This window comes from Taudactylus pleione, unplaced genomic scaffold (genome assembly GCF_031769625.1).
Source record: "Taudactylus pleione unplaced genomic scaffold, aTauple2 ptg001517l, whole genome shotgun sequence".
NCBI lineage: Eukaryota > Metazoa > Chordata > Amphibia > Anura > Myobatrachidae > Taudactylus > Taudactylus pleione.
Window position 1 is genome coordinate 494,473 of NW_028285915.1, and position 14,974 is coordinate 509,446.

At 50.2% G+C, this 14,974-nt stretch overlaps 1 protein-coding gene across 1 annotated transcript in view; it reads left to right on the forward strand.

Annotated features, from left to right (window-relative positions):
- Positions 1 to 14,974, forward strand: part of LOC148442441 (nitric oxide synthase 3-like) — a gene marked incomplete at its 3' end in the record, with an annotated part of 94,640 nt that overhangs the window by 29,034 nt on the left and 50,632 nt on the right. Inside the window, exon 2 of the mRNA XM_088463936.1 lies at positions 14,740 to 14,836. Coding sequence (XP_088320062.1) covers positions 14,740 to 14,836 — 97 coding nt within the window. The remainder of the gene's footprint in view (positions 1 to 14,739; positions 14,837 to 14,974) is intronic.

The following is a 14,974-nucleotide window of genomic DNA, read 5'->3' on the forward strand; positions in this document are numbered from 1 at the left end:
GTGAGTTACATAGGTGTGTGTGTATTACCCAGGTGTTTGCATGTTAATTACCCAGGTGTGTACATAAATTACTCAGGTGTGTGTATGTGTTACCCAGGTGTGTATGTGAATTACTCAGGTGTGTGTATGTGTTACCCAGGTGTGTATGTGAATTACTCAGTTGTGTGTATGTGAGTTACCCAGGTGTGTACATAAATTACTCAGGTGTGTGTATGTAAGTTACCCAGGTGTGTATGTGAATTACTCAAGTGTGTGTATGTGAGTTACTCAGTTGTGTGTATGTGAGTTACCCAGGTGTGTACCAAAATATAACAGATGTGGGTATAATTTCTTAGGTGTGTGTATGTGTATTTCCCTGCTGTGTACCTGACTTTTCCTGTTGTGTGCCTGTATTTCCCAGGAGTGAATGATAATTTACCCATTGTGTATAATAATTTCCCAGGTGTGTGTATGAATTTCCCAGGTGTGTAATGAATTTCTCAATTGTGTATAATGAATTTCAAAAGTGTGTTTTTTAAATTTCCCAGGTGTGTATGAATTTCACAATGTTTACTTTAATTTCCCAGGTGTGTACAGGGATTTCCTAGGTGTGTACAGGGATTTCCTAGGTGTGTACAGGGATTTCCTAGGTGTGTACAGGGATTTCCTAGGTGTGTACAGGGATTTCCTAGGTATGTACAGGGATTTCCCAGGTGTGTATGAATTTCACAATGTTTACTTTAATTTCCCAGGTGTGTACAGGGATTTCCTAGGTGTGTACAGGGATTTCCTAGGTGTGTACAGGGATTTCCTAGGTATGTACAGGGATTTCCCAGGTGTGTACAGGGATTTATCAGGTTTAACCATGTGAACTACCCCAGTTGTGTACCCAAATTACCCAGATGTGTGTGGATTTCCCTGGTGTGTACCTGATTTACCCATGCATGTATATGAATTTCCCAGGTGTACTTAGATTATGTAGGTGTGTGTATGTGTATTACCCAGGTGTGTGTATGTGAGTTACTCAGGTGTGTGTGTATGTGAGTTACTCAGGTGTGTGTGTAAGTGAATTACTCAGATGTGTGTATGTGAGTTACCCAGTTGTGTGGATGTGAGTTACCCAGTTGTGTGGATGTGAGTTACATAGGTGTGTGTGTATTACCCATGTGTTTGCATGTTAATTACCCAGGTGTGTACATAAATTACTCAGGTGTGTGTATGTAAGTTGCCCAGGTGTGTATGTGAATTACTCAAGTGTGTGTATGTGAGTTACTCAGTTGTGTGTATGTGAGTTACCCAGGTGTGTACCAAAATATAACAGATGTGTGTATAATTTCTTAGGTGTGTGTATGTGAATTTCCCTGCTGTGTACCTGAGTATTCCTGTTGTCTGCCTGTATTTCCCAGGAGTGAATGATAATGTACCCATTGTGTATAATAATTTCCCAGGTGTGTGTGTGTAAGTGAATTACTCAGATGTGTGTATGTGAGTTACCCAGTTGTGTGGATGTGAGTCACTCAGGTGCGTGTGTGTATTACCCAGGTGTGTGTATGTGAATTACTCAGGTGTGTATATGTGAGTTACCCAGGTGTGTACATGAATTACTCAGGTGTGTGAGTTACCCAAGTGTGTATGTGAATTACTCAGGTGTGTGCATGGGAATTATTCAGGTGTGTGCATGTGAGTTACCCAGGTGTGTAGATGAATTACTCAGGTGTGTGCAAGTGAATTATTCAGGTGTGTGCATGTGAGTTACCCAGGTGTGTGTATGTGAATTGCTCAGGTGTGTGTATGTGAGTTACCCAGGTGTGTGTACGTGAATTACTCAGGTGTATGTGAGTTACACAGGTGTGTACGTGTATTACTCAGGTGTGTGCATGTGAATTACTCAGGTGTGTATGTGAGTAACTCAGGTGTGTGCATGTGACTTACTCAGGTGTGTGTATGTGAATTATCCAGGTGTGTATGTGATTTACTCAGGTGAGTGTATGTGAGTTACCCAAGTGTGTATGTGAGTTACTCAGGTGTGTATGTGAGTTACCCAGGTGTGCATGTGAATTACTCAGGTGTGTATATGTGAATTACCCAGGTGTGCATGTGAATTACTCTGGTGTGTGCATGTGAATTACTCAGGTGTGTGTATGTGAGTTATCCAGGTGTGTGCATGTGAATTACTCAGGTGTGTGTATGTGAGTTATCCAGGTGTGTGCATGTGAATTACTCAGGTGTGTGCATGTGAATTACTCAGGTGTGTGTATGTGAATTACTCAGGTGTGTGTATGTGAATTACTCAGGTGTGTGTATGTGAATTACTCAGGTGTGTGTATGTGAGTTATCCAGGTGTGTGTATGTGAATTACTCAGGTGTGTGTATGTGAATTACTCAGGTGTGTGTATGTGAGTTACTCAGGTGTGTGTATGTGAATTACTCAGGTGTGTGTATGTGAGTTACTCAGTTGTGTGTATGTGAGTTACCCAGGTGTGTATGTGAATTACTCAAGTGTGTGTATGTGAGTTACTCAGTTGTGTGTATGTGAGTTACCCAGGTGTGTACCAAAATATAACAGATGTGTGTATAATTTCTTAGGTGTGTGTATGTGAATTTCCCTGCTGTGTACCTGAGTATTCCTGTTGTCTGCCTGTATTTCCCAGGAGTGAATGATAATGTACCCATTGTGTATAATAATTTCCCAGGTGTGTGTGTGTAAGTGAATTACTCAGATGTGTGTATGTGAGTTACCCAGTTGTGTGGATGTGAGTCACTCAGGTGCGTGTGTGTATTACCCAGGTGTGTGTATGTGAATTACTCAGGTGTGTATATGTGAGTTACCCAGGTGTGTACATGAATTACTCAGGTGTGTGAGTTACCCAAGTGTGTATGTGAATTACTCAGGTGTGTGCATGGGAATTATTCAGGTGTGTGCATGTGAGTTACCCAGGTGTGTAGATGAATTACTCAGGTGTGTGCAAGTGAATTATTCAGGTGTGTGCATGTGAGTTACCCAGGTGTGTGTATGTGAATTGCTCAGGTGTGTGTATGTGAGTTACCCAGGTGTGTGTACGTGAATTACTCAGGTGTATGTGAGTTACACAGGTGTGTACGTGTATTACTCAGGTGTGTGCATGTGAATTACTCAGGTGTGTATGTGAGTAACTCAGGTGTGTGCATGTGACTTACTCAGGTGTGTGTATGTGAATTATCCAGGTGTGTATGTGATTTACTCAGGTGTGTATGTGAGTTACCCAGGTGTGTATGTGAGTTACCCAGGTGTGCATGTGAATTACTCAGGTGTGTGTATGTGAGTTACTCAGGTGTGTATGTGAGTAACTCAGGTGTGTGCATGTGACTTACTCAGGTGAGTGTATGTGAGTTACCCAAGTGTGTATGTGAATTACTCAGGTGTGTATGTGAGTTACCCAGGTGTGTATGTGAGTTACCCAGGTGTGCATGTGAATTACTCAGGTGTGTGTATGTGAGTTACTCAGGTGTGTATGTGAGTAACTCAGGTGTGTGCATGTGACTTACTCAGGTGAGTGTATGTGAGTTACCCAAGTGTGTATGTGAATTACTCAGGTGTGTATGTGAGTTACCCAGGTGTGTATGTGAGTTACCCAGGTGTGCATGTGAATTACTCAGGTGTGTATGTGAATTACTCAGGTGTGTGTATGTGAATTACTCAGGTGTGTGCATGTGAATTACTCAGGTGTGTGTATGTGAATTACTCAGGTGTGTGTATGTGAATTACTCAGGTGTGTGCATGTGAATTACTCAGGTGTGTGCATGTGAATTACTCAGGTGTGTGTATGTGAGTTACTCAGGTGTGTGTATGTGAATTACTCAGGTGTGTGTATGTGAATTACTCAGGTGTGTGTATGTGAGTTACTCAGGTGTGTGCATGTGAATTACTCAGGTGTGTGTATGTGAATTACTCAGGTGTGTGCATGTGAGTTACTCAGGTGTGTGCATGTGAATTACTCAGGTGTGTGTATGTGAATTACTCAGGTGTGTGCATGTGAATTACTCAGGTGTGTGTATGTGAGTTACTCAGGTGTGTGTATGTGAATTACTCAGGTGTGTGTATGTGAATTACTCAGGTGTGTGTATGTGAGTTACTCAGGTGTGTGCATGTGAATTACTCAGGTGTGTATGTGAATTACTCAGGTGTGTGTATGTGAATTACTCAGGTGTGTGTATGTGAGTTACTCAGGTTTGTGGATTGCTCTGACACCTGAGTACAGGCGATCCTCAGGTTTTAGAGGAGACCCAGGTCTAGGCGGTAATTCCCTCTATATAAGGGAATTTTAATGGCACAGAGTGGTTCAGACAGGTGTACACGTGATTTTCATATCAGTGCAGGTAACAGACGTGTGGCTGATGTTCTTATATAGTACTAAGCCCCCAGCCATGTATGTACTGGTGGGGGTGACCTGCAGACCGTGCTGCCCAGGGATGGAGCACATAGCCGTGGACACGGAAGGCTGACCTAGCAAATCCATTGACGTCAGTTTCCTGAATATAACAATGAGAATCCTGACACCAGCCTCCGTGTGCTGGGAAATGACATGTAACTGCTGGATCTGCCCTCCTCCTTCCCACAGTGTACACATGGGAAAAGTGCAAGCTCTTGGGACAGGAGCATGAGAAAAGGATTGTTGTTGCTGATAGCAGAACTGGGAATGATGAATTGTTCCTGGCACCGGTACCCGTACACCCGCTGTGCCCCCTTATGTAAATAGGAAGCTCTCATTTAGCCCCTAGAAGTTACTTCATGTGCAGAAGTATAGACACTGCATTGGTGTATACACACTTGTGTAATCCATGTACACACCTGTCCTCTTATCCTCCTTATACCAAAAGTCATGCTGGTCTAGGCGGGTTTATTTATCACAATCCACATTTTTAATATGAATGTGATAAATATTTGAATTTCATGAGCTGTAGTCACCACAACATGTCAGTGTCTCCAAACAGGGTCTAGGCAGGGCTGTAACTAGGGTAGTGCGACCAGTGCCATGGCCCTCTCGCAGGTGCACTATAATATGTCCCTATTTATCCCCAGCATCTCCTGGCCTCCCCTATCTCTTCCCTGGCCCTTCCCCATGAGGCCATGGCCCTCTCTCAGGTGCACTATATTATGTCCCTATTTATCCCCGGCATTTCCTGGCCTCCCCTATCTCTTACCTGGCCCTTCCCCATGAGGCCATGGCCCTCTCTCAGGTGCACTATATTATGTCCCTATTTATCCCCGGCATCTCCTGGCCTCCCTTATCTCTTCCCTGGCCCTTCCCCCTGAGGCCATGGCCCTCTCTCAGGTGCACTATATTATGTCCCTATTTATCCCCAGCATCTCCTGGCCTCCCCTATCTCTTCCCTAGTCCCTCCCCATGAGGCCATGGAGCATGCCCTGGCCTCCCCTATCTCTTCCCTGGCCCTTCCCCATGAGGCCATGGCCCTCTCTCAGGTGCACTATAGTATGTCCCTATTTATCCCCAGCATCTCCTGGCCTCCCCTATCTTTTCCCTGGCCCTTCCCCATGAGGCCATGGCCCTCTCTCAGGTGCACTATAATATGTCCCTATTTATCCCCAGCATCTCCTGGCCTCCCCTATCTCTTCCCTAGCCCCTCCCCATGAGGCCATGGAGCATCCCCTGGCCTCCCCTATCTCTTCCCTGACCCTTCCCCATGAGGCCATGGCCCTCTCTCAGGTGCACTATAGTATGTCCCTATTTATCCCCGGCATCTCCTGGCCTCTCCTATATCTTCCCTGGCCCTTTCCCATGAGGCCATGGCCCTCTCTCAGGTGCACTATATTATGTCCCTATTTATCCCCAGCATCTCCTGGCCTCCCCTATCTCTTCCCTGGCCCTTCCCCTTGAGGCCATGGCCCTCTCTCAGGTGCACTATATTATGTCCCTATTTATCCCCAGCATCTCCTGGCCTCCCCCATCTCTTCCCTGGCCCTTCCCCATGAGGCCATGGCCCTCTCTCAGGTGCACTATATTATGTCCCTATTTATCCCCAGCATCTCCTGGCCTCTCCTATCTCTTCCCTGGCCCCTCCCCATGAGGCCATGGCCCTCTCTCAGGTGCACTATATTATGTCCCTATTTATCCCCAGCATCTCCTGGCCTCCCCTATCTCTTCCCTGGCCCTTCCCCATGAGGCCATGGCCCTCTCTCAGGTGCACTATATTATGTCCCTATTTATCCCCGGCATCTCCTGGCCTCCCCTATCTCTTCCCTGGCCCTTCCCCATGAGGCCATGGCCCTCTCTCAGGTGCACAATATTATGTCCCTATTTATCCCCGGCATCTCCTGGCCTCCCCTATCTCTTCCCTGCCCCTTCCCCATGAGGCCATGGCCCTCTCTCAGGTGCACTATATTATGTCCCTATTTATCCCCAGCATCTCCTGGCCTCCCCTATCTCTTCCCTGGCCCTTCCCCATGAGGCCATGGCCCTCTCTCAGGTGCACTATATTATGTCCCTATTGATCCCCAGCATCTCCTGGCCTTCCCTATCTCTTCCCTGGCCCTTCCCCATGAGGCCATGGCCCTCTCTCAGGTGCACTATAGTATGTCCCTATTTATCCCCAGCATCTCCTGGCCTCTCCTATCTCTTCCCTGGCCCTTCCCCATGAGGCCATGGCCCTCTCTCAGGTGCACTATATTATGTCCCTATTTATCCCCAGCATCTCCTGGCCTCCCCTATCTCTTCCCTGGCCCTTCCCCATGAGGCCATGGCCCTCTCTCAGGTGCACTATATTATGTCCCTATTTATCCCCAGCATCTCCTTGCCTCCCCTATCTCTTCCCTGGCCCATCCCCATGAGGCCATGGCCCTCTCTCAGGTGCACTATAGTATGTCCCTATTTATCCCCAGCATCTCCTGGCCTCCCCTATCTCTTCCCTGGCCCTTCCCCATGAGGCCATGGCCCTCTCGCAGGTGCACTATATTATGTCACTATTTATCCCCAGCATCTCCTGGCTTCCCCTATCTCTTCCCTGGCCCTTCCCCATGAGGCCATGGCCCTCTCTCAGGTGCACTATATTATGTCCCTATTTATCCCCGGCATCTCCTGGCCTCCCTTATCTCTTCCCTGGCCCTTCCCCCTGAGGCCATGGCCCTCTCTCAGGTGCACTATATTATGTCCCTATTTATCCCCAGCATCTCCTGGCCTCCCCTATCTCTTCCCTAGTCCCTCCCCATGAGGCCATGGAGCATGCCCTGGCCTCCCCTATCTCTTCCCTGGCCCTTCCCCATGAGGCCATGGCCCTCTCTCAGGTGCACTATAGTATGTCCCTATTTATCCCCAGCATCTCCTGGCCTCCCCTATCTTTTCCCTGGCCCTTCCCCATGAGGCCATGGCCCTCTCTCAGGTGCACTATAATATGTCCCTATTTATCCCCAGCATCTCCTGGCCTCCCCTATCTCTTCCCTAGCCCCTCCCCATGAGGCCATGGAGCATCCCCTGGCCTCCCCTATCTCTTCCCTGACCCTTCCCCATGAGGCCATGGCCCTCTCTCAGGTGCACTATAGTATGTCCCTATTTATCCCCGGCATCTCCTGGCCTCTCCTATATCTTCCCTGGCCCTTTCCCATGAGGCCATGGCCCTCTCTCAGGTGCACTATATTATGTCCCTATTTATCCCCAGCATCTCCTGGCCTCCCCTATCTCTTCCCTGGCCCTTCCCCTTGAGGCCATGGCCCTCTCTCAGGTGCACTATATTATGTCCCTATTTATCCCCAGCATCTCCTGGCCTCCCCCATCTCTTCCCTGGCCCTTCCCCATGAGGCCATGGCCCTCTCTCAGGTGCACTATATTATGTCCCTATTTATCCCCAGCATCTCCTGGCCTCTCCTATCTCTTCCCTGGCCCCTCCCCATGAGGCCATGGCCCTCTCTCAGGTGCACTATATTATGTCCCTATTTATCCCCAGCATCTCCTGGCCTCCCCTATCTCTTCCCTGGCCCTTCCCCATGAGGCCATGGCCCTCTCTCAGGTGCACTATATTATGTCCCTATTTATCCCCGGCATCTCCTGGCCTCCCCTATCTCTTCCCTGGCCCTTCCCCATGAGGCCATGGCCCTCTCTCAGGTGCACAATATTATGTCCCTATTTATCCCCGGCATCTCCTGGCCTCCCCTATCTCTTCCCTGCCCCTTCCCCATGAGGCCATGGCCCTCTCTCAGGTGCACTATATTATGTCCCTATTTATCCCCAGCATCTCCTGGCCTCCCCTATCTCTTCCCTGGCCCTTCCCCATGAGGCCATGGCCCTCTCTCAGGTGCACTATATTATGTCCCTATTGATCCCCAGCATCTCCTGGCCTTCCCTATCTCTTCCCTGGCCCTTCCCCATGAGGCCATGGCCCTCTCTCAGGTGCACTATAGTATGTCCCTATTTATCCCCAGCATCTCCTGGCCTCTCCTATCTCTTCCCTGGCCCTTCCCCATGAGGCCATGGCCCTCTCTCAGGTGCACTATATTATGTCCCTATTTATCCCCAGCATCTCCTGGCCTCCCCTATCTCTTCCCTGGCCCTTCCCCATGAGGCCATGGCCCTCTCTCAGGTGCACTATATTATGTCCCTATTTATCCCCAGCATCTCCTTGCCTCCCCTATCTCTTCCCTGGCCCATCCCCATGAGGCCATGGCCCTCTCTCAGGTGCACTATAGTATGTCCCTATTTATCCCCAGCATCTCCTGGCCTCCCCTATCTCTTCCCTGGCCCTTCCCCATGAGGCCATGGCCCTCTCGCAGGTGCACTATATTATGTCACTATTTATCCCCAGCATCTCCTGGCTTCCCCTATCTCTTCCCTGGCCCTTCCCCATGAGGCCATGGCCCTCTCTCAGGTGCACTATATTATGTCCCTATTTATCCCCGGCATCTCCTGGCCTCCCTTATCTCTTCCCTGGCCCTTCCCCCTGAGGCCATGGCCCTCTCTCAGGTGCACTATATTATGTCCCTATTTATCCCCAGCATCTCCTGGCCTCCCTTATCTCTTCCCTAGTCCCTCCCCATGAGGCCATGGAGCATGCCCTGGCCTCCCCTATCTCTTCCCTGGCCCTTCCCCATGAGGCCATGGCCCTCTCTCAGGTGCACTATAGTATGTCCCTATTTATCCCCAGCATCTCCTGGCCTCCCCTATCTTTTCCCTGGCCCTTCCCCATGAGGCCATGGCCCTCTCTCAGGTGCACTATAATATGTCCCTATTTATCCCCAGCATCTCCTGGCCTCCCCTATCTCTTCCCTAGCCCCTCCCCATGAGGCCATGGAGCATCCCCTGGCCTCCCCTATCTCTTCCCTGACCCTTCCCCATGAGGCCATGGCCCTCTCTCAGGTGCACTATAGTATGTCCCTATTTATCCCCGGCATCTCCTGGCCTCTCCTATATCTTCCCTGGCCCTTTCCCATGAGGCCATGGCCCTCTCTCAGGTGCACTATATTATGTCCCTATTTATCCCCAGCATCTCCTGGCCTCCCCTATCTCTTCCCTGGCCCTTCCCCTTGAGGCCATGGCCCTCTCTCAGGTGCACTATATTATGTCCCTATTTATCCCCAGCATCTCCTGGCCTCCCCCATCTCTTCCCTGGCCCTTCCCCATGAGGCCATGGCCCTCTCTCAGGTGCACTATATTATGTCCCTATTTATCCCCAGCATCTCCTGGCCTCTCCTATCTCTTCCCTGGCCCCTCCCCATGAGGCCATGGCCCTCTCTCAGGTGCACTATATTATGTCCCTATTTATCCCCAGCATCTCCTGGCCTCCCCTATCTCTTCCCTGGCCCTTCCCCATGAGGCCATGGCCCTCTCTCAGGTGCACAATATTATGTCCCTATTTATCCCCGGCATCTCCTGGCCTCCCCTATCTCTTCCCTGCCCCTTCCCCATGAGGCCATGGCCCTCTCTCAGGTGCACTATATTATGTCCCTATTTATCCCCAGCATCTCCTGGCCTCCCCTATCTCTTCCCTGGCCCTTCCCCATGAGGCCATGGCCCTCTCTCAGGTGCACTATATTATGTCCCTATTGATCCCCAGCATCTCCTGGCCTTCCCTATCTCTTCCCTGGCCCTTCCCCATGAGGCCATGGCCCTCTCTCAGGTGCACTATATTATGTCCCTATTTATCCCCAGCATCTCCTGGCCTCTCCTATCTCTTCCCTGGCCCCTCCCCATGAGGCCATGGCCCTCTCTCAGGTGCACTATATTATGTCCCTATTTATCCCCGGCATCTCCTGGCCTCCCCTATCTCTTCCCTGGCCCTTCCCCATGAGGCCATGGCCCTCTCTCAGGTGCACAATATTATGTCCCTATTTATCCCCGGCATCTCCTGGCCTCCCCTATCTCTTCCCTGCCCCTTCCCCATGAGGCCATGGCCCTCTCTCAGGTGCACTATATTATGTCCCTATTTATCCCCAGCATCTCCTGGCCTCCCCTATCTCTTCCCTGGCCCTTCCCCATGAGGCCATGGCCCTCTCTCAGGTGCACTATATTATGTCCCTATTGATCCCCAGCATCTCCTGGCCTTCCCTATCTCTTCCCTGGCCCTTCCCCATGAGGCCATGGCCCTCTCTCAGGTGCACTATAGTATGTCCCTATTTATCCCCAGCATCTCCTGGCCTCTCCTATCTCTTCCCTGGCCCTTCCCCATGAGGCCATGGCCCTCTCTCAGGTGCACTATATTATGTCCCTATTTATCCCCAGCATCTCCTGGCCTCCCCTATCTCTTCCCTGGCCCTTCCCCATGAGGCCATGGCCCTCTCTCAGGTGCACTATATTATGTCCCTATTTATCCCCAGCATCTCCTTGCCTCCCCTATCTCTTCCCTGGCCCATCCCCATGAGGCCATGGCCCTCTCTCAGGTGCACTATAGTATGTCCCTATTTATCCCCAGCATCTCCTGGCCTCCCCTATCTCTTCCCTGGCCCTTCCCCATGAGGCCATGGCCCTCTCGCAGGTGCACTATATTATGTCACTATTTATCCCCAGCATCTCCTGGCTTCCCCTATCTCTTCCCTGGCCCTTCCCCATGAGGCCATGGCCCTCTCTCAGGTGCACTATATTATGTCCCTATTTATCCCCATCATCTCCTGGCCTCCACTATCTCTTCCCTGGCCCTTACCCATGAGGCCATGGCCTTTTTTCAGGTGCACTCTTATGTCCCTATTTATCCCCAGCATCTCCTGGCCTCCCCTATCTCTTCCCTGGCCCTTCACCATGAGGCCATGGCCCTCTCTCATGTGTGCTATATTATGTCCCTATTTATCCCCAGCATCTCCTGGCCTCCCCTATCTCTTCCCTGGCCCTTCACCATGAGGCCATGGCCCTCTCTCAGGTGTGCTATATTATGTCCCTATTTATCCCCAGCATCTCCTGGCCTCTCCTATATCTTCCCTGGCCCTTCCCCATGAGGCCATGGCCCTCTCTCAGGTGCACTATATTATATCCCTATTGATCCCCAGCATCTCCTGGCCTCCCCTATCTCTTCCCTGGCCCTTCCCCATGAGGCCATGGCCCTCTCTCAGGTGCACTATAGTATGTCCCTATTTATCCCCGGCATCTCCTGGCCTCTCCTATGTCTTCCCTGGCCCTTCCCCCTGAGGCCATGGCCCTCTCTCAGGTGCACTATATTATGTCCCTATTTATCCCCAGCATCTCCTGGCCTCCCCCATCTCTTCCCTGGCCCTTCCCCATGAGGCCATGGCCCTCTCTCAGGTGCACTATATTATGTCCCTATTTATCCCCAGCATCTCCTGGCCTCTCCTATCTCTTCCCTGGCCCTTCCCCATGAGGCCATGGCCCTCTCTCAGGTGCACTATATTATGTCCCTATTTATCCCCAGCATCTCCTGGCCTCCCCTATCTCTTCCCTGGCCCTTCCCCATGAGGCCATGGCCCTCTCTCAGGTGCACTATATTATGTCCCTATTTATCCCCAGCATCTCCTGGCCTTCCCTATCTCTTCCCTGGCCCTTCCCCATGAGGCCATGACCCTCTCTCATGTGCACTATATTATATCCCTATTTATCCCCAGCATCTGCTGGCCTTCCCAATCTCTTCCCTGGCCCTTCCCCATGAGGCCATGGCCCTCTCTCAGGTGCACTATATTATGTCCCTATTTATCCCCAGCATCTCCTGGCCTCCCCTATCTCTTCCCTGACCCTTCCCCATGAGGCCATGGCCCTCTCTCAGGTGCACTATATTATGCCCCTATTTATCCCCAGCATCTGCTGGCCTCCCCTATCTCTTCCCTGGCCCTTCCCCATGAGGCCATTGCCATCTCTCAGGTGCACTATATTATGTCCCTATTTATCCCCAGCATCTCCTGGCCTCTCCTATCTCTTCCCTGGCCCTTCCCCCTGAGGCCATGGCCCTCTCTCAGGTGCACTATATTATGTCCCTATTTATCCCCAGCATCTTCTGGCCTCCCCTATCTCTTCCCTGGCCCTTCCCCATGAGACCATGGCCCTCTCTCAGGTGCACTATATTATGTCCCTATTTATCCCCGGCATCTCCTGGCCTCCCCTATCTCTTCCCTGGCCCTTCCCCATGAGGCCATGGCCCTCTCTCAGGTGCACTATGTTATGTCCCTATTTATCCCCAGCATCTCCTGGCCTCCCCTATCTCTTCCCTGGCCCTTCCCCATGAGGCCATGGCCCTCTCTCAAGTGCACTATATTATGTCCCTATTTATCCCCATCATCTCCTGGCCTCTCCTATCTCTTCCCTGACCCTTCCCCATGAGGCCATGGCTATCTCTCAGGTGCACTATATTATTTCCCTATTCATCCCCAGCATCTCCTGGCCTCCCCTATCTCTTCCCTGCCCTTCCCCATGAGGCCATGGCCCTCTCTCAGGTGCACTATCTTGTGTCCCTATTCAAAATAAGGGGGAGGGTGGAGGGTGCCAATGCTCTCTCTGGCTCAGGGCACCAATAAGTCTAGTTACGGCTCTGGGTATAGGTTACATTTTGTGCAGGACCACGAGTGAGAGCTTGGCGTGTATCATACCTCCCTACTCTCTCGGGAAATATGGGAGGCTCTCGATATTTTTGGGTAGCCCCCATCACCCCTGGAGGAGTGTCTGGATCTCCTGCATCCTGCCCACTTATTCGTGACATGGGCAGGATGGGGAGAGAATACCACCAGGAATTGTGGGTCCGTATGGTGGGGCAGGTAACTATCTCCTCCCCCTTCCCACGGACCAGTGATTTACCTCATTTCACCATGATGGGGAGGGGCCTAATCACGTGACCGTCCTGTCCCGCCCCTAAAGTCGTCAGCGGCATCTCCTCTCTGGGCTTCTCTCGGAGAGGAAATGTAGGTAAGTAATGGAGTGTATGTACACCAGGCTGGCGGCGAATTGTGCATTTGCACCATTACAGCTTTAGCTGTGCTTTTTACTCGCACAAGTGACAAAGTGGATATTCGCCTGTATGCGCAGCTGTGCGTCTCTGTGCCACTACGCAGCCCCTAACGATCCGCGTAAGGCTGAAGTGGCCGTTATCATATCAGTCTTATACCTGGCACAAGAGAAAACAGACAGAGCTCCCCTGTGTGTGTCTTGTACACTGAGCAGATCTGCAAACACCCCCAGTGACAGCTGAGGGCACAGCGCCATCTACTGTCTGTGCCCCTGTTTCTGGATGTATTCATTCATCTGGGCAGAACACAAGTTCTTGTTGCAGCAGACAGTGATGATAAAAATGTAAATTATTGGGTCTAGATTCCGATTTTACTAGGTAACAAAATGTTTCTTAAACTGTCCTTATCGCTATTAGCACAATTGGGGCTGAATAGGGCGCTGCGACTCCACCCCGCCCATTGTGCCTTGTAATGAACCGATGTAGATATTGGTGTGACAGTCACTATTCTCATGGCCTGATATGTGGATTAGAGTGTTAGCTCTTGGGAGCGGTGCCCTAACTCCTCTTGTTTCATCTCTTCTGGTCACTGTCTCAGCTGATGGATAATAGATATACGCTGTAACTGCAATTATATATATATTATGCAGCGTTGTTACTTTCTTTGCCATGTTTTGTATTTTTGCTGGGCGCAGCGCTGTGGAACTTGTGGCTCCCTATAAACAAATGCCGCTGATAAGACAACACAGTGATTGAATGAGAACGGAGTGGGTTAAACTTCGAGTCTGGGGGCTGGCTTAGGTAACACCATGTGACTTAGTTTGCCCTATTGGGATAGGCGTGTGTGTCTTAACTGGGAATGTGAGTTTGTGAGGGCTGAGACATCTTCAGTCAGTTTAGATTCATTTAATACTCATTAGATAATATTAATAAATTGCTAACTAAATATTCTGCCAAATCTCATGTCTCTGTGTCTTTATTTCATATGATTTATTAAGAAGGTGTTTTATCGCATGGTGTTACACAGGGCGCCCCTCTGACGATTGAAAGTTTATGATACATATAGGCAGAGACATCCTTATACAGCACAGAGGGGTAAGGGGATGAGCCAGGAGAGATGCCAGGATCTGTGCGGGGGGTGCGGGGGGCATTTATTGTCCTGGAGACTAAAGTATCCATACTGCACGCAGAACGTTCCCGCAGGAGACACTTAAAGAAGTGATCTAACAACTGTACATTTAGAGGTGTGAGGGCCCTGCTTTATAACAGAGGAGATGGGCCTTATACAGGTCACATTATATCATAGCCTCATATGTCCTTAGATACCTCTTGTATTAGCCATGGGCCCACATTAGGGCTGCCCAGAGATTTGCTTCTAACCCTTCCCGTCTTCTCCTCCAGCCCGGCCAATGGAGGCCAGAACCAGAAATGTCTCCGCACCAAGAACTGGGAGAACCGGACCCTGTCCTATGATACGCTGAACGTGCAGGCTGCCCAGGTAGGGATCATAGGTAGGGACCTAACTCCATCTTCTGTAATCAGGGAACGCTGTTATTACTGAAAATATTTACATTTTCCAATAATAACACCGTCACTCAAATTATTGCTTTTATTTAAAAAAAAAAATGTCCCTGTC